General features: G+C 37.2%; 3 protein-coding genes across 6 annotated transcripts in view; 1 reads left to right on the top strand and 2 right to left on the bottom strand.

The window, feature by feature from the left end:
• rpl17 (ribosomal protein L17) overlaps positions 1–26,900 on the bottom strand; it is a 214,496-nt gene that overhangs the window by 121,433 nt on the left and 66,163 nt on the right. The window lies entirely within an intron of this gene.
• si:dkey-228b2.6 (uncharacterized protein LOC563918 homolog) lies at positions 550–4,523 on the top strand. The gene is made up of 3 exons (XM_053687974.1): positions 550–581; positions 2,351–2,522; positions 4,242–4,523. The coding sequence occupies exons 1-3, from the start codon at positions 550–552 to the stop codon at positions 4,521–4,523; spliced, it is 486 nt and encodes a 161-aa protein (XP_053543949.1).
• On the bottom strand, positions 4,911–25,050 carry odf2a (outer dense fiber of sperm tails 2a). Of its 3 annotated transcripts, none has more exons than XM_017492382.3 (19): positions 24,838–25,049; positions 21,292–21,411; positions 21,087–21,191; positions 19,262–19,435; positions 18,227–18,414; positions 16,144–16,276; positions 15,871–16,002; positions 15,710–15,784; positions 15,499–15,570; positions 15,278–15,394; positions 14,014–14,199; positions 12,756–12,865; positions 12,538–12,673; positions 11,642–11,752; positions 11,228–11,491; positions 10,510–10,610; positions 9,852–10,014; positions 9,002–9,127; positions 4,911–7,453 (listed from the first exon to the last, which is right to left on the bottom strand). In XM_017492382.3, exons 1-19 carry the CDS (start codon positions 25,006–25,008, stop codon positions 7,280–7,282), a joined length of 2,658 nt encoding a protein of 885 aa, XP_017347871.1. In that variant the 5' UTR covers positions 25,009–25,049; the 3' UTR covers positions 4,911–7,279. The 3 variants fall into 3 exon arrangements, 2 of the variants coding, with proteins under 2 accessions (XP_017347871.1, XP_017347872.1); XM_017492383.3 differs by lacking the exon at positions 24,838–25,049 and adding an exon at positions 22,971–23,098; XR_001815399.3 differs by lacking the exon at positions 9,852–10,014 and having other exon boundaries at positions 7,318–7,453; positions 24,838–25,050.

The raw sequence follows: 26,900 nt of genomic DNA, 5'->3' as shown, positions 1-26,900 counted from the left end.
ATAAATGGGTTTCCTAAATTATTATTATTATTTTTAAAACTATTTTCTACAATTTAACAATACTATCAAGACAATATGAAGTAACTCATATGAGCCAAGAACTGTGTTAAACAAATTAAAACTACAGGACGTTCTAAAAATCTTCACACGTAGGGCAAATTAACACGTTTTATCAAACGAAACAATAATTTTATTTACAAAATATACCTGACATGATTGCTATTTCTTTGTAAGAACACATACAGAGTCGTGTCTCCCACCCATGATGAACCCGTGTTATATCTGGTCTTATGCATGTACTTGCAAAGCCTGCTTTGGCCAGGGGGCTGACACATGCCTCAGTTCCGCCGGAAAGGATCACCGTGGCGTCTCCATGGATGATGAAGCGGGCGGCGTCTCCAGTGGCGTGAGCCCCCGGGGTGCAGGCAGTGGACACTTCATGATTGGGTCCTTTCAGCTTGTGCTTGATGCTGATGTGACCGAGATGAAGAAGGGAATCACTTTGTCTAAAAAGCAGCAGCAGTGCTAGCGATCTCCTCCAAAGGCACCATGCCCATGCCTACAGCCACCCCTGCGCTCAGGTGCTCCTCGGGGCTTCTGGGATACCACCCACAGCGCCGAGGGACATCACCATGGCCTGAGACATGTTATTTATCTCTAAGATTTCTTCTTTAAACTCTTCGTCACCTTGTCCTCGCTACTTTACATGGCACTGCTTTGTACTCGTCTGGGTCCAGGGACACTATCCCGCTCTCTCCGGCGATCACAACATAACCATGTTTAAATGCTGATTTAACTTTAAGTCACTCTCTCTTCATGATTGAAATGCATGTCAAAATCATTATTACGCCTTTGATGGATTAAAACATTTCTTATCACAACTATGATTGTGTTAACTTTTGATTGGAAGTAATGGATTACATGCTAATTGTATTTAAATCAACGAAATTCTTCAATAGCCTAAGTATACAGCTGTATAAAAAGTACATATAATTTCCAGTGGACACCCTATTCTGGTGTTTAAAAAAATTATATAATGGAAATATAGTGGAATCTTTGTGCCTCCTCGTCGTGGAATCCCCTCACATCTCCAGGGTCCCTGGTTTGGACCCTGAATTCAGGTCACTGATTCGGATCTCCGGTGTCCTATACGTGCAGATAGGCAGGTTGGCTATGCGAAATTGCTCCAGGTGTGAATGTGTGTGTGAATGGTGCCTTGAGATGAGCCAGAGTCCCACCCGGGGTGTATTCTCACACCTTGGCTCCTGATCGACTGGCAACTTAAAGTGAAGCTGAATGAATAAGTATTACAATAATTTATGTATAGTCAATTCATATAATAATAATAATAATAATAATAATAATAATAATAATAATAATAATAATAATAATAATAGTGTACACAGGCCCGTTCTTTCCATACGGAAAATAATATTTACAAAGGTATTTGACTCTGCTTACAGATGAAATCAAGTAATATCAAAGAAGTAAAGCCACATATTTCTTATGCAGTGTTCAATTACTACATTAAATGGAAAATTCTAACTCTATAAATATTCTCTTATATCTCGGAGCACATTATGTTGACTTGTGATGAACTAATAGGCTATTTCATACAAATGTCCATAATATGTTTTTTTTTTTTTTTTGGTCATTTGTCCTATAAATCTGTCTAAATATACTGGCTTGTGTATATTTTAAGCAATAATAAGCTGTTGTGTTAATTTGGGTGTCTTTAGAGAAGGATAAGCATAGATGTGTGCAGCACAGGGGGTGGATTAGGGGGAAAAAATAAACTGCAAAAATTATAGTTATGATATCGTTACAAATAACGGAATGAACTGTCTCTGTTTTGGTATTTTGAAAATGTTTCAATTATCAAAATAATAATAATATTTTTAGGTTTATTATTATCCTCCTAAACTTAAACTGCTTCTGTTCTTAAATACCCTTATTTCATTTCTTTTGTGCTTCACAACTAAAGAAGGTGGAGTAAATGTAAATGTGAATGTAAATGTAAATGTGAATGAACTCACGCAGTGAAAGTTTCAACGGCTGCATGGAGATTAATGGGCCCTTAAGGAGCACTTTCCGCACATTAGCACCTGGAGGATGACAAAGAGCGAGCTGTGTGAACTGTCCTGATATAAACTCCTCTGTGTTTGTGGTTGCCTTCATTGCTGTGAGTTTGTACAACCGGTGCAAGATGAGTACATGTGAAGCCTGCAGGAAAACAGAGAGACACGGTGTCACACTGCACAGGTAGATTACTACACAACGAACACACTTGACTTACTCATAGTAATACTGTTTCCTTGTTTATGCATGTCTGTGCTCCTCTCTCCTGCAGATTCCCTCCGGAAGAGGAGCAGCTCCAGCTCTGGATCTCCAGCATGCGGACAGCTGCAGGATGGAGACCCTCAGAGTCTGCACGTTTATGTTCAGATCATTTCACCTCCGACTGCTTCCAGACTTCAGGACATTTATACTCCTTCGCTGTCCCCTCTGTGTTTCAGTCCACGGTAGGTCTTCATTGTATACATTATTTTATATTTAAGATGATGAAACATTTTGGAGGCAGGGACCCTTTTACTTTCAGCAGGATCCCTTCAGCAGGCAGATTTATTTTTATGAATATAATATTATACTCATTCTACAGAGGTGTACAATAATATTCTGGCTACTATTGGAGTCTTATATCTTTTTTATTCCTGAACTTTCCTCCAATAACACAACTTAGATCCAATTTGACATTATTTGGTTATTTGTTGGAAATTTTGATTAAATTCATTCAGTGACCAGTCAAACTACACCAGTTCAACAATAAATATATCATATATTTGTTTATGTCTCTGTGTTGTGACTTTCACCATTATAGCAACACAGACCTCTGTTTATAGATTATAGACCCCAGTTTGTGAACCACCACAGCATTATTGAAAGTTTTCCTTTCTAAGACCGAGAGTGTAGAAAAGATGTTATGGACCTAAACGGAATATTGTAAAATGGTGCTAAAATGTACTTTTCCTTGTGGTCAGGGTGGCACTCTCAAGTGCACACCTTCTGTACCTTTAGTATGTATACTTTACCAACATACATCTAAAGCTGGATTAAAGCCACATTTCCATGTGAAAAATACATACTGAACGTACAAACATGTACACTTGAGGTTCCACTGCAGCAAAAACAATACTGATTTGTGCTAATGCAACATTTTTCATAATTTACAGTCACACAATGTTTGAATGTAAAACCACAAATGTCTCACCTTATACCCCAAAATACAACACAATATCACACAATTTCATAAATACAACACAATATAGCAGTGTGATGCCTGTAAATAATAATAATAATAATAATAATAATAATAATAATAATAATAATAATGGTTAAATACATGTGCACTGAAGGATTTAAAGAGTCTCTAAATATATGGGTTCCTCCAGAGAGACAGGTGAAGGACCCCTAAGGGTTCAAAACGGACTTCATCTAATGTGTGATCAGGTTCAGGTTTTATACACTGTAAGACATTTCAAGTTGGTTAAACAGTATTTCACTGTAAATAGTAATTTCTGTCATTATTATTATTATTATTATTATTATTATTATTATTATTATGCTAATCCTGCTAACAGCTAGGCCTTTATTAGGATGGTGTGAAAAACAGGAATACAGTCACACTCATCTACATTTAAACACTTACTATTTAGGGGATGTGTTTGGTAATGTGAGGTTGTGGCTAACTATTTGACAATGTCTTAAGCAAGCACACAATTTTTTATTATTATTATTATTTTTTAAATATGTGTATGATGTAGAGACTAAGTAAGGAATAAAATGTGATGGTGCGAGCTTTACCTACTGAATGACAGGGTGGTGTGAGGAAGTGGAATTATGTTACCATGTCGATTATTTTCCTATAACAACACATCCACAAAGAGGTGTTTCATACCTCTTATACCATAGCAATTTGCTAGATATGAATGGCATCACTTTTTTTTTTAAATATCAATTTATACTTTCATTTCATACTTGTCATTCCCTCACCAGCCTCCTTTTTTCTCTCTTCAATCAATAATACAGAAAATGTAGCTTGTCATGTTACTGAACTTAAATGACAGACCAAAACATTTGCAGTTTGTTTAAAAAAAAAAAAAAAAGAACTAAAGATCAACCAGCTTGCCGTATCTAGAAATCTTTCGGTGACATAATTATATTCATCTTTTCATTACGTATAGGAAGAAACATCCGTGACACGCCCAGAAACTTCCGAACACAAACTGTGTGATGGCTGTGAAAAACAACTCCACCTGATTGAAAAGTCGTACAAACTAAAATTACTGTCAGCCCAACTGAAACTGAAGAAGTACGAAAAGCAGCTGAGTGGGCATTCCCACGAGATGACAAAGCTAGAGAGAAGAGTGGTTGTTTTACAGACCGCAGTGAAGGTCATGAAAATGAGGACGCTCATGTCCACACCCAAAAGATCAGAATCTTCATCAAATACCACTGGCTTGTAGATTTAAATCTGTGTCCTGATGACTCTTGTGAACGAGCTACGAGGTTAATAGTAACTACCAAGTAATGGAAGTTCACGGCCACCAGTTTAGCATTGTGTTGCAGAGTCAAAAACTGCCATAACTCCATTTTCTACCTGAGATAGGGGGCGTGGCCTAAAGTTTGAATGCTGAGCTGTGCAGTAGATGAGATTCTAAACAGTTAACTATAATCCCTTACTGTAAGTAATCCCTTAAAGGTTAACTGCATTAGTTAAAATGAGCTGCTTTTAATATAAAGTGGTGTCCACGTGTATCGAGTAAAAACTTATCAAAGTAATTCATACCACGTTTACTACTTACACTACACAAACCCAAAATGTGCAATAAAAAAAAGATTTCACACATTTGTACTGTTTAAAAGGTTTTACTTATGTTTTACAGATGAATCAGTAAAAATGTAAACATTTCATATGTATAAAACACAAATACGCTAACGCTGTTGCTTGTTATTTGATAGAATGACAAACAGATAAATAATTACTGTCTATAGCAACAAAAGTGCACATAGAACTCCAAACAGTTATAACTGAGTAAATAGTGTCATATAAAAATGGTAGCACCCTTGGATGAGATCTCCAGTCTGCGCACTACAGAACCATGTGCTGGTCGCATTTAAGGAAAACTCCACTGTGACACACAATGGATATGTTTTGATTGAAATATTTGTGATGTGTTTAGTTAAACTGGTGATAATTTGTTGGTTGGTGTATTAAAAAAATCATGAACAATTTCCTCACTAATTTGATTATTCACAATTCACACTCACCTCTCACCAATCACATAAGAGCTACCAACCAGGGAGGGTAAACACTACCATGTGCTTCCTCCAAGACCCATGAAGCCAGCCAACTGCATTTTTTCAAACTGTTGCTCGTGCTACATCACAGGGCAGCTGAACACTCTGCCGTCTTCCATATACATGCATGTGTATACATACAGTTCACAGATGCCTACGATTGGTTAGTGTCGCCCTGATTGACAGGGGAGCGAGAAATGCTATCTCTCACACCCAGAGAGCACGGCTAATTTTACTCGCTTGCCTCGGAAGGCAGTGGCATTGAACTTGCATCTTCATGATATGGTGAACGCTTTTCTGTTGTGCCATTCGAAGGTCAATCCCCTGTGCGGTCCCTCCAGGATTTTGCGATTGCAGAAATGAACGCAAAATCAAGCAAACTCTGCGATATTTGGGCGAGCTTGCAATTTTTCAAAATCACTGCAGATTTTCAGCAGATTTGGGTCAAGACTCACCACAACACGCATTCAGCCAAAGCCCTCTTTGATTCACGTGTACAGCGAGTACAGCTAAAAGGTCACATTTAGCAAGAAACATCACTGCGAAACAATTTTGTGCAATTGCGATTTCACCGATTCAAGTAGTTTCCCAGAAAAAAGCACCGCAAAAAAAAATAAAATAAAAAATTGCATCGCAAATTCTGAAAAAAGTCGCAACAAAAAAAATCAAGCATTTCTGAACACGACAATCACAAAATAACTCAGTGAAATCGTGTACGGTCTGGCTGAGTGCTATGCTAATGTCACAGAGAGACTTTGTAAACGCAGCTATAATGCCAATTAATAGGAAGAAAAAAACCAAATCAAACAAGTGAAAAGTCAGTTTTTGCTGTTTTGCTCCCACAAGAGCTTCTTTTCTGACTCACCACTTTCCACCTCATATTAATGAGAAATCCAATGTAGTCGTAGCGGAGACAAGCAAACGCAATGCCGTGCAATACAACACAGTTATGCTGTCAGAGACTCGGATTGGCTCATTAACGATCTATGTGATTACAAGTGTGATGGAGCTGACAGCGTCAACTTTGGGAGCTGAGCTGTTTGAGCAGAGTGCACACATGAGGAGGTGGGAGAGCTGGAAACACTAAAGCACTGCTGCATTGCTCTCTTTAGGTAGAGATGAAGTGAGGGCTAAGTCCCCCTGCACCATTATCAGCAGGTAGTTAAATGGCATTTTGGATAATATAGGAAACTATTAATCAAAGTCAAAACAGACCAACATGCTGATGAAAGAGGTCTAAACGAAAAGAAAAAAAAAAAAAGTCAACTCGGAATTTCATTACAAGATATGTTTTGGACGCTGTTGAAATTTGTGTTAGTTTGTTAATATGGAAGTCATTCAGGGTAGATTTTTCCTTCAGAATCTTAGGAAAGGCTCATTATTTTATTTATTTGAAGAAATTCAGCCAGGCTGAAGAAAACCAGTAGCAACAGAAGTTTGGAGAAGTTTATAAGAAACTACAAGACTTTGTGTGGTCAACTTGGGGTTTTAGAATAAAGATGGTCAAATTTAAAAAAAATATATATACATATAGTATAATAATCAGAAGTTTATAATCAGACAAATCATGTTCTTAAAAATGACTGAAATGTAATGGAAGTCTATGAGGAACATTTACTTCTGGTAAGTAAGCACCGCTGCAGCATCCAATAGTGAACCCTGTCATTTATCTAGGGCTCGAATATGGAGCGCTATATAAAATATAATTAGGAATAATTATAATGATCGTAAGGATCCAAGAAGATTAGAGTCGAGTCTTACTTTGGTTCTTACCCACAACTGATGCAGGTAAAAATATACACCAGACTGTGAGAGAGAGAGAGAGAGAGAGAGAGAGAGAGAGAGAGAGAGAGAGAGAGAGAGAGAGTGTGTGTGTGTGTGTGTGTGTGTGTGTGTGTGTGTGTGTGAAGTGTACAGGGTGTCAGATGGCTGAGTGAGCTCTGAATGAGGTGCTACTGAGGGTCGTGTCCCCGAACACACTAGCATACGAGGCTTTGAGGAACTGCACATAGTTCTGAAGACTGCGATTTGTGCTGTCAGACTGTTCCAGACGGTCCTTCACGTCCTGCAGACGACTCTGGTACCTCCTCTCTGCCTGAAAATTCCGTAACAATCGACCGGGAAGAATGAATGCAATGTAGTGATAAGGGTTTACTAAATTTACTAAATTTACTAAAATGTACACTGTACTCTTCAGTTAATTTATAGAACTATTTGTTCCCAGCATTATACTTTTTTTTTTGCATAGCCCATGCTGTAATAGTTACAGACTGCAATTGTGTGCACTACTGTACATCACATATTTGTGTAAAGCTAAAAGGTTATCTATATTATTCCCATGGATTAAAAAATACTTTTATGCTCCTTTTACAGTACTAGAAAAGCACCATGTTGCAAGTTGGGAGGCAACTGAGAAAAACAAACATGGTCTTGGTCTTGTTAATGAGTGATATAAGGAGTATATTACGACACATGGAATTGAAAATATTTTGTTGCCAATATTCCAATGTTACAATGTTGAAATCGAACTAAAAATAACAACTTGCCTAGTTTTGGGACATTCACTGTTATAGTGCACCCCACTAATACTGGCACCATTGGTAAATATGAGCAAAGATGGCTGTGAAAAATTGTCTTTATTGTTGAACCTTTTGACCTTCAGTTTAAAAAATTCTCATGGATATCAAACAATTGCAAACAAAACACAGGTTTCTAAAATAAAAGTACCTTGTGCCCACAGTTAAATATGGTGTTGGCTCTTTAATGTTTTGGGGCTGTTTTTCTGCCAGAGAACCTGGATAGTTTGTTAGGATACATGGCATCATGGACTCTATCAAATATGAACAGATATTAAATGAAAACCTGACTGCCTCTGCTAGAAAGCTTAAAATGGGCCGTGGTTGGATCTTCCAGCAGGACAATGATCCAAAACATATATCAGAATCAACACAAATGGTTTACTGACCACAAAATCAAGATCCTGCCATGACCATCCCAGTCCCCTGACTTGAAACCCATAGAAAACCTGTGGGGTGAACTGAAGAGGAGAGTCCACCAGCGTGGACCTCGAAATTTGGAAGATCTGGAGAGATTCTGTATGGAGGAATGGTCTCAGATCCCTTACCATGTATTCTCCAACCTCATCAGGCATTATAGGAGAAGACTCAGAGCTGTTATCTTGGCAAAGTGAGGTAGCACAAAGTATTGACTAAAAGGGTGCAAAAATTGTTGCACATCTATATTTAACAAAGATATATATTTTTGGATAAACCTGTGCTTTGCTTGATATCCAGAGTATTTTTGTGATTTTTTTGAACAAAAGATAAACAATAAGGACAATTCTTCACAGCCTTCTTTGCTCATATTAACCAAGGGTGCCAATATTAGTGGAAGGCACTGTACATCATGTGACATCCCACTTTAAATGTGGCTGTATACAGTCATGTCACACAAGCAACTCATATTTCCTGATTTCTCTTGATTTTCTCTAAAATTACAGTGCAGGTAAATGACCTCCTCATCACTGGTCTTTATTTCATCTGCATTATTGGTATTATTAATCTTATAAATAAATCTAATGCATGTTGGCTGAGCCACACACAGTCAGCCTTTTTTCTTTACACCAGTCCATTATAAAGCTCACCTCATCTTTGGTTCGCCGCAGCTGATTGAGCTCAGAAGTGGTTCGGCTCAGTTGGGTCTCCAGCTCGATCACTTTGGATTGAGAGGCTCGCTCTTTAGACGCAGCTCGCTCCCTCGAATTGGACACCTGTCGACCAGAACACACTTTAGTTCAGTGAAAACGTCAGAAACGTGTACCAAATTCTAGTCTTGGAAGCTCTGTCGATAGTTTGGTGCTCCACCTGTTTTAACGCACAGACACAAAGCTCACGAGGGCCATTTGATCGGCTGCAAATGGAGTAATTGAAGATTGGTTATTATGTATATCAATTGTAGTTATTATTATACTGTCAAGTTTAAACAATTTATTTGAATTACATACAGAAATTTGAATTAACATTTTGAGAAACCCAGTCATTTCATATTAATGACTTGAAAGAAATCCAAAACATAAACAAATACATAAATTAAGACAAGACTAGCCATTCAATAAGGATGAAAGTAATGGCACCCTATAAATGGCAGAAGAGTGTGTGTCTGTGGTAGCCGATGCACTGCAATGGCTGAGCTGCATTACTGGAAGATTTAGCACATGCTCTTTGCAAGTTTAGTCATCATTTTGTCATTTTCAAAACTGTAAAAGCAAATGATATGTTAAAAACCCATCACTCTATCCTGCATGATGTGCTTCCCATCCAAAAAAAGATGTTTCTCCCTGTGCCCAGTGTTTTCCCATTGTACTTTGGATATTTGTAGAGAGACAAAGTGTACAAGACTGTATATTCTATTCCCTTAGATAAACATACAGACTTCTGTTCGGGCGTATGCAGTGACGATTTTTATCAAGTCTTATGTGTTGTAAATGTACAGACCTGTCGCCTGGCGTCCTCTAGTGCCTCTTCTAGCTGCCGGTTCAGAGTGTTGCACTCGCGAGACTTCTCCTCCAATCGCACCTGGTTGTGAAGTATGGTCTCCTCTCGCTTTGCTATCATTTGCAGAAGATCTCCGTTCTGAGAGCTGGCCTCCTCCAACTTCCTGTTTACATCAACAAATGTTTTTGTATGTTCTGTTTGTGCGTAAATGTTTTTGTTGGGCAAACGGAACTAAAAATTCCCCATCTGTATTTACAACCGTTTTTGGTAACACTGAAAAAAAAGGTGAAGCATGTGATGCATTTTGAAAATTTCAGTAAGGCAGCTCAGCCACTACAACACAGACATACAATCTTTTCCTCACATTTCTTTTGTCCTAATTGAATGTGTAATTTTCTTGGTATTCATTTACTATTTCATTGATTTGTTTTGGATCTCGTTCTCTCAAGTCATTAACATGAAACAACCGAGTTTCACAAAATGTTATTTAAATTTGTGTGTGTAACTAAATGAACTAACTGGATTTTCATCAATGTAACCACTCCAGAAATGATTTACAAATAAAATTCCTTTATTTGAGAAATGATGCTCGGAGTCATTTATACACATGCCAAAAGACGTTGTATGTTGTTGGGTGTTGGTTGCCGTAGTGACTGACCTGTCCAGGGACTCCACTTTGTGCTTGAGCTGGTTATTCTCCTCCATTAGCACTGTATTCCTCTGCTGCACCTTGTCCATCTGAGCACTCTGCTGTTCCACCTGCTCAATATGTCAACACATCACACCAGTTAATGATCAAATTAATTTACACATGCACTGATCCTATAGCTCTTGGGAATATGACACTGACCAGTGATCAGAACTTTTCCCGTGTGGAGAAAAACAGTGAAAAGCTGCTTAATATTATTCATTCATGTCGTTTGCAATTTGACTCTCGTGGGCTTGTAGTGACTGTTAATCGTCATTGTTATAGGCATCTACTGTCCGGTGTTTCTTTAATTCTTATGAGAAATGGTTGCATCTATATTGCACAAAGTTGTTATTTGAGTTGCATGTTATATGCTAGGCTTTGTACTAGGTTCATTGGCTGATTAGCAAAGCAAGCTGAGGACACTGAGCAGAGACACCAACAATCTGTGCTACTTTCTTTCATTTCATTTTAATGAGCGGTCATATATGACAAGATGAGAAGAAATCATGGTTATAAGTTTTTCTTCCATTTTTGTGCGTCAAACAGTAAAAGGGAACTAACTACAGGTAGGAACTGAAAGAGCGTCAGACCACACAAGCCATGGGATTGGTCTTTTACTGTAACAAGTTGTGAATGCAGCCGTATTAGAAAGTAGGTTTAAAATGTTTCATCTTCTTATACACACCTTAACACGTAGCTCAGCGAGACCCGTTGTGAGCTCAGCATTCCTCCTCTCCTGTACACGTTCTTTCTCGTGTGCCTCCTGCAGTTGGAGCTCGGTGCGGCGCAGGGCATCAGGTAATGGCTCAAGCTCACTCAGGCGGCCAATCAGCTGCTTCCGGGCCTGATCTAGTTCCTGATCCAGCTCCTCTCTCAGAGCCCGGGCCTCCCGCTCTGCCTGCTGAGCATGCACACTGTACTCATCTGCTTCGGCACGTGTCTTCTGCAGCTGAACACACATACACAGACACAGACACAGACACACACACACACACACACACAATAATGTCATGAAGTACCTGGGGCTTTAGTATGGAGCTCTATGATTAATAACCTATCCCACTGTGTGTGTGAATATGCAGTGATGTGATAAACAAACCTGAATCTTGTAGCTGTCCACTAAGCTTTCATATTGCTTCACTGAGGCTTTGACCTGCTCCACCTCGGACCGGGACAGAGACAGTTTCTCCTCCAGTGCAGACAAAGTTGCCTGCACAAATACCACAATAATGCAACTATGCTAAAAATCATAAACTGATAATATACCTAATCCCAACATATGACAGCATTTTAGGACCACTGTATTTTGTAAATACAGTCAAAATATTTTAAGAATAAAGCAATAATACTCTGAGAAAATAAATAAATAAAATTAAAGTGGTACATATCAAAGGAACATTTTTTTTTCTCTTTTGGACAAAAACCAACAGCGGCTATCTTTGGCCAAAATATTCTGGTGGCATTGCCAGGATGTAATTAACTCATATTACATACTTATTTAGTGATAGATAAGTTGAAGACACGTTGATAGATTTCATTTCACATTCACAATAATCTTTAAAAAAAGAAAAAAAAACAACTCCATTTACTGTGACAGAATGTGAGAGTGCCATATCAGGGCATATTTCAAGTGGAGAGCTCAAAACACCTGTACAGCAGTCAATCATTCCAGATTCTCATGTCAATTGGCTCATCTGCTGTTTATATTAGGAGGAAAAACTGCTCTTTTGGCATATTTTTGCATTCTGATGTTAAAATGCGATGCTCCTATATATACATACATATATATATATATATATATATATATATATATATATATATATATATATATATATATATATATATATATATATATATATAAAAACTGGCAAGCCAAGTCTTCAAAAATGTACCTTATGAATTGGGAAATGAATGGATTATTTTGAATCTATACAATGTTTAAAAACTATATTAAACTTATTAAAACACAGCTAACACATCAAGGTGTGGTTCCACCTTTAGGTTCTGGTTCTCCAGTCTGACTGTGGTGCTCTCTGTGGTCATACTGTGCAGCCGGTCCAGAAGCCCGTCTCTCTCCGCTCGGGTTTTCTCCTCAAGTGCATGCAGTTGCTCCGTCAGGTCTGTGATCCGGCTGGAACGAACCAAACGGATGGTCTGCATACTGTATCTCCATTTTGAACAAAAGACAGCATTATAAACACTTTAGTGCTCACCTGTTCAGCAGTGTGATCTCCACCTCCAGCTGGCCTTTTTCCTTCAGTTCTTTTGCGTGCCGACTGCTCCAGTTCTCTGCAGTTGAAACCGCATCTGCCAGCCGGGCTTCCTATAATTCACATATAAAGAGAAGAGTTACGCTTCAGGTTGTCACATATTTCCATTTGCAGCCTCTTATATACAGTGCCCTCCACTAATATTGGCACCCTTGGTACAGTGCATCCGGAAAGTATTCACAGCGCTTCCCTTTTTCCACATTTTGTTATGTTACAGCCTTATTGAAAAATGGATTCAATTCATTATTTTCCTCAAAATTCTACCAACAATACCCCATAATGACAACGTGAAAGACGTTTGTTTGAAATCTTTGCAAAATTTATTAAAAATAAAAAACAAAAAAAGCACATGTACATAAGTATTCATAAGATGAAACCAAAATAGAGCATTTTGTTCGGATACATGGCATCATGAACTCTATCAAATGTCAACAGATATTAAATGAAAACCTGACTGCCTCTGCCAGAAAGCTTAAAATGGGCCGTGGTTGGATCTTCCAGCAGAACAATGATCCAAAACATACATCAAAATCAACACAAAAATGGTTTACTGACGACAAAATCAAGGTCCTGCCATGACCATCCCAGTCCCCTGACTTGAAACACATAAAAAACCTGTGGGGAGAACTGAAGAGGAGAGTCCACCAGCGTGGACCTCGAAATTTGAAGGACCTGGAGAGATTCTGTATGGAGGAATGGTCTCAGATCCCTTGCCATGTATTCACCAACCTCATCAGGCGTTATAGGAGAAGACTCAGAGCTGTTATCTTAGCAAAGTGAGGTAGCACAAAGTATTGACTAAAAGAGTGCCAATAATTGTTGCACACCTATATTTAACATATACACACACACACACATATATATATATATATATATATATATATATATATATATATATATATATATATATATATATACACATATATATAATTTTTTTTATAGACCCGTATTTTGTTTGCAATTGTTTCATATCCTTGAGAGCAGCGTATTTTTGTGAATTTTGTGAACAAAAGATCAAAAGGTTAATGTTGTCTTTGGACAATGTTGTTTTGGGCACAAAAAGAAATAAGAACCCAGATAATTCTTGTCTTTTAATTCCATGGGGATCTGTATGGTATCACACACTGGTCAATATCCTAAGCAGGAACCTTTAGTGACAAAGGATTTGGAGACTCCAAACCGGGTCTCTCACTGCTCTCACCATTTCGGTCAGCTGAGCACTGAGGTGTCCTGCGGTGTCCTCACTGCGCTCTGCTCTCTGTTTCAGTGCCCGTGTGGCTTTCTTCAGTGCCTCTTTATCCACCTCAGCCCGCTGCTTCAGTTCCCGCATCTGCGCCTGCACGTGCTCCAGCTCTCCCTGCTGCTGACCAGCTGCTCGCTCCAGGTTCTGAACCAATCAGAGAAAAGAAAGTGTTACTGATGCTGGCTCAGGAAATAGACTGCATGTTTTTTTTCTTGTAACTTGTAAAGAAAAAAAATGTATATAATTTGTAAATTACCATTTTGTCTGGAATATCAGACAAATTCCCATTTAGTGTTTTGACATACTGAATAATTAATAATTATAGTGTTGTGGCAGTGATGTTGGGCAGTGACCTTTTAAAAAATGCAGTTAGCTAAAGCAATAATACGTATTGTGACAAAAAGTAGCTTAACTACACTGAAGCTACTTATACAACTTAAGTCAGCTCTAATTATAAATAACAAAAGAACACTTCTTAAATGCTCTTCCAACCACTCTTCTTAATACTATACTGGTTGGAAAAAATCACTTTCTTTCCTTGTCTTTTGTCTTAATTTCTCTGAATTTCCCTTCATTGTATACATTGTGAATTATTATTAATTTTTTTTTATTAACAACAACAACAACAACAACAACAATAATAAACAAGAATGAACACAACTTTTTTTTTTAAACTCTTATTTTCATTATTAGCATTATAGAATTTTCAGGATTGGGGATAAAGCAGTGTTATTGATTGATTGATTGATATATTTCACAACCTTAGTGGAAAAGAATTATAGAGTACGTCCAAATATAACAAAAAAAAATCTAAATAATATAAAATAATCAAAAGAATCTGCCTGAATAACAATTTGTTCATTAAAACAAATAAAAACACAAGCTTAGTCTTGCGCATAGTCACTACCTTCATTTGACATATACTATATATGTACTGCATGTTAGGAAAATATATTATGATGTAATATGATGTGACATGATGTAAGGTTCTTAACTGAAACAAAAAGTAGTGACGATATGACGTTATTAGTACAAAAAAGTTGTTATTAAACTAACTAACAGCTTTACTGGCTACACTGTGATTATAGGTAGCTCGGCTAAACAATGATAAATTAGGATTTTTTAGGATTAGACATCTTAAGAACATTACATATTTTTGGATTTATTTTCCAAATATTGTTTAAAAGAATACAGCATACACTGGAAAATAAAACAAAACAACCTTAATCTGGACTGAAAGGCGGTTATTTTCTGCTTCCTTGTTGCGTAGTTGGCCCTGCAGATGAGCTCGAGTCGATTCTAGGGACTTGGATAGTTCGCTCGTGGTCTTCACATGATCCTGTCGTGGTGAGTTAAACATGTGGTTATGTGTTAAACACAGCACATTATAAGCTACACTGTAGTCTAATGGTAAACGTATAGATTTGGATTTGCTCAGAGTACCTTCTCGTTCTCTAAAAGGCAGGCAAGGTCAGCGACTTCTTTCTCTTTATCCTGAAGCTTCATCTGAAGATGCTACAGAGGAGAGACATTCTCAGTTTTATATTCTCAACATCCGCATGCCGGAAATACACTGTGTACATTCTGATTAATAATGCATTATTATTATTATTATTATTATTAAGATTATTATTATTCCACGTAGAAAACCAACAGAGTTTTCTGCCTCGACTTCAGTGATCCTCTTCAGGAGAGAGTCTTTCTGCTCCAGCAGTTGAAGTGAGTCCATCTGTCAAGAAAAAAACTGAAATTAGCTTCAACAGGCTCCACAGTACCAGCTCATCTCTGCTCCCCCTGCTGAAAGCAAGACAGCACCTCACGCTCATGCTGCTCCCTCAGGAGGCGGCGCAGTGTTCGGTTCGTTCTCTCAAACGTGTCCAATTTCTGCAAGAGGAGATCCTTCTGCCGGGCCAGCAACAAAGAGTCCGAGCCCGTCATCCTCTTCTCCTGAGGGAGAAAACAATTATATACACCAAACAGTGTTCTTTAATATCCGGCTAGGGATCTGTTGTCTAAGTAATAATGAAAAATGAAAAGCAAAAAGGCTGTCCATATTCTATAACAGTGAGTAGATGCTGACACACGCACAGTCCTGGACATACGGCCAACAGCGTCTCGGAGAGCCAGGACCTGCTTGGCAGCTGCAGTGCTGTCGAGTTCTGCCTCCAGCAGCTTCTTGAGCAGAACATCCTTCTCTTGCTGCAGGTTTTCTCTCTCCAACCTGACCAAGAGTACACAGAGACAAGCAGGGGAAATATCTTAACCCATTTTTATTAATCATTTAACAGTGAACCAGTCCAATAGTTGCTACATAAAGTGGTGGCTATTTGTTAATGCCCCTGTATTAAATAGCACACACGGTCATAGGCTCCTTATTTACAGGTTCCTGTGAAATCCACAAGGCCCTAAGGTCTTGAATTGCTTATTTTGTACATCAAAATGGTTCTCTCAGGAACAGCAGGGATATACAGTGCTGTGAAAAAGTATTTGATTTCTCCTGTTTTTGTGTGTAATGCATACTAAATTGTTTCAGAAATTAAAACAAAATCTAAGATATAACAAAGGCAACCTGAATCACTACAAAATACAGTTTTGTCACAATGTATTTTCCCCCATAGTTACTAATTCCCCAAATCTATGAAACTGCATTAATAACAGGGTTCAGCTGGATTAGACACAACCACGCCTGATTACTGCAAACCCTGTTCAATCAAATCAACACTTAAATAGAGCTTTTTCAACAGCATGCAGTTAGTTAAAAGATCTTACTCAGTAACACACTATGCCAAATCTAAAAGAAATTCCAGAATTGATGCGGAAGAAGGTGATTGAAATATATCAGTTTGGGAAGGGTTACAAAGCTATTTCAAAGGCTCTGGGACTCCAAAGAACCACAGTGAGAGCCATTATCTCCAAATGGAAAAACTCCAAAATTCCTCCAAGAGCACAGCAACTACTCATCCAGCAAGTCACAAAAGAACCAAGGACAACATCAAAGGTACTACAGGCCTCTCTTGCATCAGTAAAGGTCACTGTTCATGACTCCACTATTAGAAAGACACTGGGCAAAAACGGCATCCATGGAAGAGTGGCGAGGTGAAAACCCCTGCTAACCCAGAAGAACATTAAAGCTCGTCTGAATTTTGCCAAAACACACCTTGATGATCCTCAAAGCTTTTGGGAGAATGTTCTGTGGACTGATGAGTTGAAAGTGGAACTGTTTGGAAGACAGGGGTCCCGTTACATCTGATATAAACCAAACACAGAATTCCACAAAAATAACATCATACCTACGGTCAAGCATGGTGGTGGTAGTGTGATGGTGTGGGGATGCTTTACTGCTTCAGGGCCTGGGCAACTTGCCATAACTGAGGGAAACATGAATTCTGCTCTCTACCAGAAAATCAAGCACAACTGCATTATGCGGCAAGACAATGATCCAAAGCATAGGAGTAAATCCTAGTCCTAGAAGTAATTGTAAGACTGATATCCAGTTATCGGAAGCATTTGGTTGCAGTTATTGCTGCTAAAGGTGGCATAAACAGATGTTAAGTCCAAGGGGGCAATTAGTTTTCACATTGGTGATAGTTGTTGGATAACTTTTTTTTCTTCAATAAAATAAATGAACAAAAACTGTACTGTGTGTTAACTCAGGTTGCTTTTGTTTTATGCTGTATTTTGTTTGAAGATCTAAAACTATTTAGTATGAGATATACACAAAAACAGAAGAAAGCAATACTAATTGAATGCAAATACTTTTTCACAGCACTGCATCAGTTATAATAAACATGATCAGCCACAATCAAAGTTGTTATAGCTATGATTTAGCTGTTATAGGTTTGCCTTATAGGGTGCTTATGTATAAATATTTAAAATAAATAAATTGATATATTGTATTTATAAATATATAAGTAACATTATTTTAACAGAACAATTTCCCTTCTGATTTCTTGTGGGGGTTGCAATAAAAATTAATTCATAATAATTATTAAATAGCAACAAAAAATAAGTGAAAATTAGTAAATGTTTAAAATCTGCAAGGTGTAAATGGCTCGGGTATGTGTAATATTCAGGGATAAAAGGCTCTCATGATAATGCTACATTTAATGTGCCTAATATTTAAAAGGTTTAAGGAAGCCATTTGAGACATAGCTTCTGAGTAGTGTCAAACCTGCCGTAGTTGTTTTCCTCCAGTATTTTCTCCATGGACTCCCGGAGGAGTGTGTTCTCTCGCTCTGTGATTTCTAGCTCCTTGGCGACCTCGGCTAGCTCCTCCTCCTGCTCGGCGATGACACGCTGTGAGACGCTTAGCCTCTCAGACTGACGCTCTAGCTGCTGTGCCTTCTTACGCAGCTCCACCTGCAAAATAGGTTTTTAGCAATCAGACTCTGTTATCTGTAACACAGCTAGAAGAAATGTAGACCTGTTGAGTCTAGGCAGCTATGCCTCACTTATTATACCCATCATATACTTTTTCTGATCTTAGATGATAAACATGCTGCTCATGTTTTATGTAATGTTTTTGTGTGCTGCAATGGGGTCAGAATCAAATGAATCTAACAAAACAAAGCGAGTTGTACTTAAACAAAGATGGTGCTGTTTCAGTTAAACTTTTTTCTTTTTTTAACTTCCATTTTGAGTTAAAAAGCACATTCAGCCTGGAAATAATGTCAGCCCTGATTCTGGTTTTTTGATCGTATACTATTTGTATTATTATAATAATAATATTGCATGATGTGTAAATGTGGATGAAACGCTACAGAAAAACAAGAGTGATGTTTTGAAGTGATGAGGTGATTGGTACTAATGAATTGTGCACAATATGACATGAAATATCCAAGTTAAAAACGGTTGGCTTTGACAAAAGCCGAACAATTACATAATCATCTGTGGGCATTTCCACAATTGTACAGTGTTAAAATTATTAAAAGCTTTATATTAAAAGTTAAAATATCTGCAAAATTTTATACGTTTTGACGTCTGGTTTTGAACAGCTTTTCAGTTTGCTGCATTCGCCAATAGAGTGGTTTGATTTTCCTCTGTAAATGATTTCACTGTCCCAAGTTCACCTTCATGGCAATCATGTACTCAAATTGTTCAAGATATCATGGTTCCTCAGTTCCAGGAAAGCAGGTTTTTGGTTCTTGAACCAATCTGATATTGCAGTGGCAAAGTGGTGTGGTTCTCTATGTTCTCTAGTACTCACTTCATTCTTCAGTGAGCTGACCTCGGTCATCAGGCTATCGATCTTCCTCTCGTACTGGTTGATGCGGCCGTGAAGAGCTTCCTCCTCATCAGTGGAGAGGTCTTCCAAACGGAGAGCGGAGCGCGAAGGTTCTGGCTCAGGTAGGGGGGTGATCTCCAAGCGATGGCTCGCACCCTAAACGACAAATGATAATTTAGGAGAAATAAAAATGAATACCATTTTATTGTTCTATTCCTCTTCACACAGAAGACAGAAACCCAGTTTCTTGCTAGATAAATAAACGGTATGCCAGATCCACTACTCACAACTCCCTTGTATTTTGTGCTACTTAGTATCTTTCTCATTCCAGACTTTTTCTCCCCATCTTTATTATGTAAAAAAAAAAAAAAACATTACAATTTTAATTTCAAAGTGGAACTGTATTATTAATCTCGTCATCTTTTTTCTAAGTGATACCAAACTGCACTGAGGAGAAATGTGATTCCTTATGTCTGTCGCAATAACTTTACAGCACTTGGAGATCTTTTTAAAGTTATAAACAGTTCTGGGAGTCAGAGACTTCCAATGGATGTTCAATGTATTGCAAAGTTAAAACAATAAAACTCCACATCAACAGCGCCTTAGCCACCAACGAGTCTAGTCTTTCTTGTTACTAATTCGAATGCCTGAAATATAAGGGGTGGAATGATACACCATTTGATTCGATTCACAATACTGGCTTCACTATGTAATTCAATTCGATTCTCAGAACATTGCAAAGAAAATTTTAATGAAGAAAAATTATAACTGAAAAAAATTCCTTTTTTATTTCAGAATCATAAACAATGCAAAACAGTATGCTTTTTTTGTTTGCTTAAAACGAAATAAATACAAACATTTCTATGAACAAGGTAATAAGGTAATACAGGTTCACCATATATTAAAAATAAATAAATATCTTTATAAATTCTCCCAAAAATTAGACTGATTAGACAAAGTCTCTGACATGGGGAAAATGAAACATTATGAGCTCCGTAGTAAAGCCTGAGGTGTCATTTTAACTGGAAATAAAGCTCCAAAACCGGCTGAAACACCATTGTACTGCAGCCTCTTTCTCTGGCAGTGTAGACTGCAGCAGTTTGGAGCTGATGTCTTTTAAATGCTCCCTAAAGGCTCTTTTTTTAAGTTATAATGTGGTTGTGATTATAGGTTACATGATTATAACCTATAATATGCATATAAAACACGTTTATAATATACAAGGTGATTAAAGCCTATAAGGAGTATCGGTCGTTCTGATCCGGAGCTTTTGTTCAATTCACAAGCACAGAGGATTCCTGGTAAAGGCGCAGGCCCTCCACAAAAGATTGCAATCATGGGACCAGTATGATCTCTATATATTTTAACTTAATGGGTTCTGCAGATTGGGACCTCTGGTGTTCGGTCAGTGCAATTGCATTAGATGCATAGACTGCTGATATACACTGTGTGAATCGCACATTCCCACAATGCACATTGTCATATTTTTGCATCACGGTGCATCGTTATACCCCTTCAAACAGGACGGACATTTGACCTTGCTGTGACCTTGATCATGTTTGGATCAATTCCAAAATAAAAATAAAAACAATGACAATTCCATATAAGTCTGACAAACATTAAGCCACTTCTTCTTGAGGTATTGAGATGGATAGACAACATGAAAATATAACCCCACCTAGTGGCGGAGGCATAAAAATAAAGTTCAAACACCAAACTATTGGCTGACTGACTACATTTGCAGGAGATTTGATTGTTTGCCAAACTGTTTCTTTAATAACTCGTACATAATAAACATCCGTCTAACCTCCCACTTGTACGATGTATCTCGTGTTGAAGCTTTGCCCGGAGGAATCCATGGGACTCTTGTCTTAACTTTAGCAGTTGGACGTAAGCAGCCTTTCGCCTTAACCTGCAACAACAAGAGCAAATGACTGTCTGAATGTGACTTAACACTGAATACTGGTGCTGGTTTTCATTTGAAAATTTCTACAAACAAGGAGAGAACTGACCTGTGCTGGCTTTATAGGGATGTTCTTCATGCCCTTCTTTACATGCACATGTACAGGTGTGCTTTCATTCACATGTACGTGCAGTGGCGGTGAAGATGAGCTGGTTCTCATCGCTTTTTTCTGCAAGAAACAACAAAAGTACATTCTTCTGATACAGTCATAGAGAATCATTGCATATTACACACATCCTCATGCAAAACAAATGTATGACCATAGATTACCATCCAGCACATACATTAGCAATTCTTTCAAGTGTTTCTTTCTATTTTTTGGTGTTGGTTAATCATTTATTGGTTGTAATGAAAAAGGAAATGCACACCAATATGATTTGTATATACAGTATCTAACATATATTTGGTATTATTACTTATATGAGAAAATATATTGACTATATAATGACAGAATATATGGGTATTTTGCACATATGTTTATGTATAATTTAAATTTGATCTGGCAAATATATTTTCAAATAACATCCATTGCTAAATATATTACAACGAATCAGACTTTATTTTCCACTGCACGAGGGAAGAAGCATGTGATCACATGACGCACATCACCATGTAACAACCGTACAACTTCCTGTAAGAGAACCCTACAATTAAGGCAAAATAAAAATTAAATACATTTAATTTCATTTAAATACAGCAAAACGGCATCATACTGTTAATTATAAATAATTCATATCAGAACATTTCTTTAATCAGATTAAATAATACTTTATTGAATAAGAATCTATATTTTCAAATTACATTCTATAACATAATTATAATAATTTATTCTAAAATACTGACAATATCATATACATTATAATCATACTTTTAATAATACTATAAACGATAAAATATAAGTTGTAAAAATTATAGATAATATAAATAACAGATAATCTTATTAAATAAAACAAGATTTATTCTCGTAGTCATTTTTATTACAAATAACATATACATTAAAATACATAATAATCATAATTAATAAAATACTGTAGAACATAATCTGAAAAATAATCATATTAAATAAAATTTGATTTAATCTCATGTGTAGTGTAGCTATGATAATGATTTATTTATAAATAACACTACGGATCGATTTCATTTTGTTTAAATTATAAACATCATTACAGTGTATTATAATGTGTGCGATATTTCAAGAATATATTAATATCACAATGTCATATACATTCAAATACACTGCAATATGTAGAATAAAATATTGTAATTATATTATAGAATATAAATTTGGAAATATAGACAATGTTATAAGATTACATAAGGTAATACATTTTATTTGAATTATTTCTAAATACAATGATGCATTATTTTATTTTAAGCACTTTTGTCCTCCATACCTATGGACTTGTTTCCTCTGTCTGTGGACACTGGGCCACAAAACAAACTAACACATTTACGAAAGGCATGATTGTAAAATTATTATTATTATTTTTTTTACCTGAAATGTCACTGATACATGGAGCTACATTAAGACCCAGTCCTATTAATACGCTTGAGAGTTCAGTATGCTGTATGTACCTCGCTTTATTCATCACTACAACATCCACTAGTGGCGAAGCAGCTAGCTAATGTAAACAGTCATTTGACTCGTACTTGAAAATAATTCACACATAATTGCTTCGTGAGGGAGTAACTAAAACTATAAACAAAACAACAAAATAACTTTCTTACCATCCGAAAAAGGCAAACATTCAAAATCCCTCAAAATATCCTATAAGAATAATCTGTGTTTTAGCTAACAAGCTAATTGTTCCTCTTATCACCAGAAGCTCCTTTCCCTTCCGGTAGAAACGAGTTCTCTTTCACTTGATTGGTTGATTCAAAAGCGTACCGCGCTCTGATTGGTGAAAAATATTAGAATTGCGTCACGTTCTATTTTACGTTGCCGGTAGTAACTGTAGCCGTAGAAACCAAGCCTAACACTGGACCCAAGCCGCAGGTTGACAAGGACACTAAAGCGGCGTGTTAGGGCTTATCTCCAAAACCATTAGTGTCTCTTTGTCCACATTTAACACACCAAACAGCATAATACATTACAAACGGTTGCCAATGCGTTTAGTTTATGAACCATGTTTATGTCCCTACACTTTCTGTTTCTTGAAAGTAGACTGTATAGCCAAAAGTATGTGGACACATGACCATCACACCCATATGTAGGTCTTCCCCAAACAGTTGCCACAAATGTGGAAGCACACACTTGTCTCGAATGTCTTTGTATGCTGTAACATTATGATTTCACTTCATTGAATCTAAGAGGTCCAAACAATGCTCCACAAACAAAGTGAGATCCATAAAAACATGGTGCCAGGCCTCCTCGCCTGACATCAGTGCCAAGTCTCTAATGCTCTTGTGGCTGAATGAGCAAATCCTGACAGCCATGTTCCAAAATCCAGTGGAAAGCTTTCCCAGAAGAGTGGAGGTTATTATAACCTAACCTAAAGGGGACTAAATCTGGAATGGGATGTTCAACAAGCATATATGGGTGTGATTGGTCAGGTGTTCACATGTGATGAGTTATCCGTTCAGTCGAAGCCGACTTTTATTCACTTTACTGATCATCGTTTTCCACGCTTTCCTATCTTGGGCCGCTTTATTCAGTTCTTTCATGTGCATATTCATGTTGAATATTAAACCATTAAACTAGTGTTAAACTATTAAAAAGGTGTTCATATACTTTTGGCCATATAGTGTACATCTGTAGGTTAACAAAAACAACAACCTACCATGCATGTCTGTGGACTGGGGGGAGGAAAGCAGAATACCCGGAGGAAACTCCTGCAGCACGGGGAGAACATGCAAACTGCACACACACAGTGCTGTGGTGGGAATCGAACCCCCAACCCTGGAGGTGTGAGGCGGACGTGGTGACAAAAAACAAAGCAAAAAAAAAAAAAAACCAAACAAACAAAAAACCCAAAACAAAACAAGTGTTTTCAATAATATCTTTTTTCCCAACTTTTTAACCAACATCAAATCCTTTAAGTGCTTACTTCCCAAAGATAAAAGTTCATCCACATTGATGATGAATAGTTTTTTTTATTTTATCTTATGATGAAACATTATTTTTGGCTCGTAGTTGAAGTCTTTAATTAATCATTCTTGCGGAAGTGTTTCTAAGGATAGACTCCGGATCCATGACGATCCACAACAAGATAAAGAGCTTACTGAAGATGAAATTAATAAATGACTCAATGAACCTGATAATGAATCTCCACCACTTTCCACTGCACTATTTCCAGTTTTGCTTATTCTTTCTCTTTGCATTTTTGATATCTTTATCGCAAGCCCTTTTGTCTTGATTTTTTGTATATTAAAGAAACACATAAGATAGGGCCATCTCCTTCCATGAAAAGGGTTTACTAAGTTCTAATTAGTATTAATGGTCCTCCAAAGGGGTGAGGTGTGGGGCATGGGAAATAAAGGAAAGAAAAAAAAAACACTGGATGTGAAAAAAAGTTAATTTAGACTGTATGTCGTGAAACATAGAAAACTTGCATCTGTAATTGCAGCCAGAGTATTGACCTAGGGGGTTGAATACCTTTTCATCCAACAATCTTTGTGTCATCAGTTCTGTAACTGCTTCATCCAGGGTCGAGGTGGATCTGGAGTCTATCCTGGGAACACTGGCGCAAGGTGAGAATACATCCCGGATGAGATGCCAGTCCATAGTAGTACACCGTGCATACATAATGTACATACACACACTCATGTAGATATATTTAAGGCCTGTGTGTTACAAGAAAAAAAAAAAACAACACTTTTGCAGCTTCAAATGTTAGACATATTGTGTAACTCAAATGGTAAAAATCTATTTCAGACCATTTCAGTTCCAGGCTGGAACACTGCAAAATTTTGCAAGACACTGTATGATTAAGCCAAATCTCCTTATTCAGCACTTGTACTTGGTTTCCATAAATACAGTAAGTAAGAATATTAATAGCCACAGACCTTCCTATGGACACAATCCACTGCACGATGGAAGCAGCAGGGAGGGTCTGCTCTAAAATTAGACCCGATTCACATCAGACTTACCGGCACCAACATTTCCCAAATTCTTTTTTTTTTTTTTTAAAGCAATCAGATCTTCAATTCTTTCCTTTTTAGCCTTCCTTAAAAAAAACAACAACAACACTCTACCAGAAAATATAACCATATAGGTCATGGAACAACTGGAATAAAGTTGGTTTGACGTTCGATATTCACGGACATGGGAAATTAAGGGACCGTCTCTAAAGTTACATACGACACTGATATAACTTCAAATTATGGCTATTTTGTGTATGACCCCATTCGGTAGTGAAGTTCATATCTAATTTACATATGATTTAATAGCTCATTTTAATAAATATAAAAAATCTAAAAAAAAAAGTTGTGCATCATACCTGACACCTAGATGAACACTTTACAGTTGGGATCATGACTGTACATCATTCCCTTCAAATGCGATTGAGCTTTAAATAATGGTATATTTTGTGTATGAGCCCATTCTGTAGTGAAATACATGTCTAATTTACATATGATTTAATAGCTTACTTTGATAAATATGAAACATCTAAGAGCTGTACATTATAGCTGACACCTAGATGAACACTTCACAGTTGTTATATGACTGTACATCATTCCCTTCAAATGCTATTGAAGTTAGAAACGTGTTTACCAATGTCGTATGTAACTTTAGAGACGGTCCCTTAATTTCCGCACATCCGCGAACATCGAACGTCCAATGCCAAACCAACTTTATTCCAGTGATGGAACATCTTCTTTTTGATGCTTTTGTGCATTTTTTTGGCATTCTCTCTTTATTTGCATCTTATCTCTGTGTGAGTCTTACATTCCATTCTGACATATGGTCACACAGCAAGAGAGAGAAAGAGAGAGAGAGAGAGAGAGAGAGAGAGAGAGAACGCAGAAAGAGAATGATGCACATACACACAGTCTTCACAAAAAAACACAACAAACAGGGTGAGGTGAGCTCCTGATGATCATCTCCCTTCATCTTCTTTGTACCTGGTTGCACTTTAAAATAAGAATCTCAGTAATGGCCTGTACCTGCACCTCAATGAGCACCCAGTACTCCTCACTAAGGTTAAAGAAGGTGTCGGAATAAAAAGTCGCACTGAGCAAAGAAGCCGAAGCAAAGGAGCAGCACATTTATCACTCAGGTATTCACTTACTTCACTTCAGTAGGCAACAGTAAAGTGAAAGGGTTTACAATGTAAAATTTGTCATTCAGGGTCTGAATTTCTGTTCCATGTTTTAATTTTTTTTTTCCAGATGAATTTAAATGGAAAAATAATAGTGATTCTTAAGAATATGGAAATGCAGCAGATTTTAAACTGAAACACTGCATTATTTAATTTTTACTTGTGGGTTTCTAGATTTTTTTCTTTTCTTTTTTTCTTTTCCAGAAGTCAGTATCAAGAGTCCACATATAAAAATAGCAATCATATAGCTGATTATTAGCACACTTTTACAGTCTGTCAGATGTTAATTCAGATGAATTATTGATGTAACTGTTGATGATTGACATAATTCACAATTTTGTACCATTCAGTGCCCGCTGCACTACATTACCCAGCATGCACTGAACAAATATGTCAC

This window comes from Ictalurus punctatus, chromosome 18 (assembly GCF_001660625.3).
Source record: "Ictalurus punctatus breed USDA103 chromosome 18, Coco_2.0, whole genome shotgun sequence".
Lineage (NCBI taxonomy): Eukaryota > Metazoa > Chordata > Actinopteri > Siluriformes > Ictaluridae > Ictalurus > Ictalurus punctatus.
This window is presented reverse-complemented; position numbering and strand designations above follow the sequence as displayed.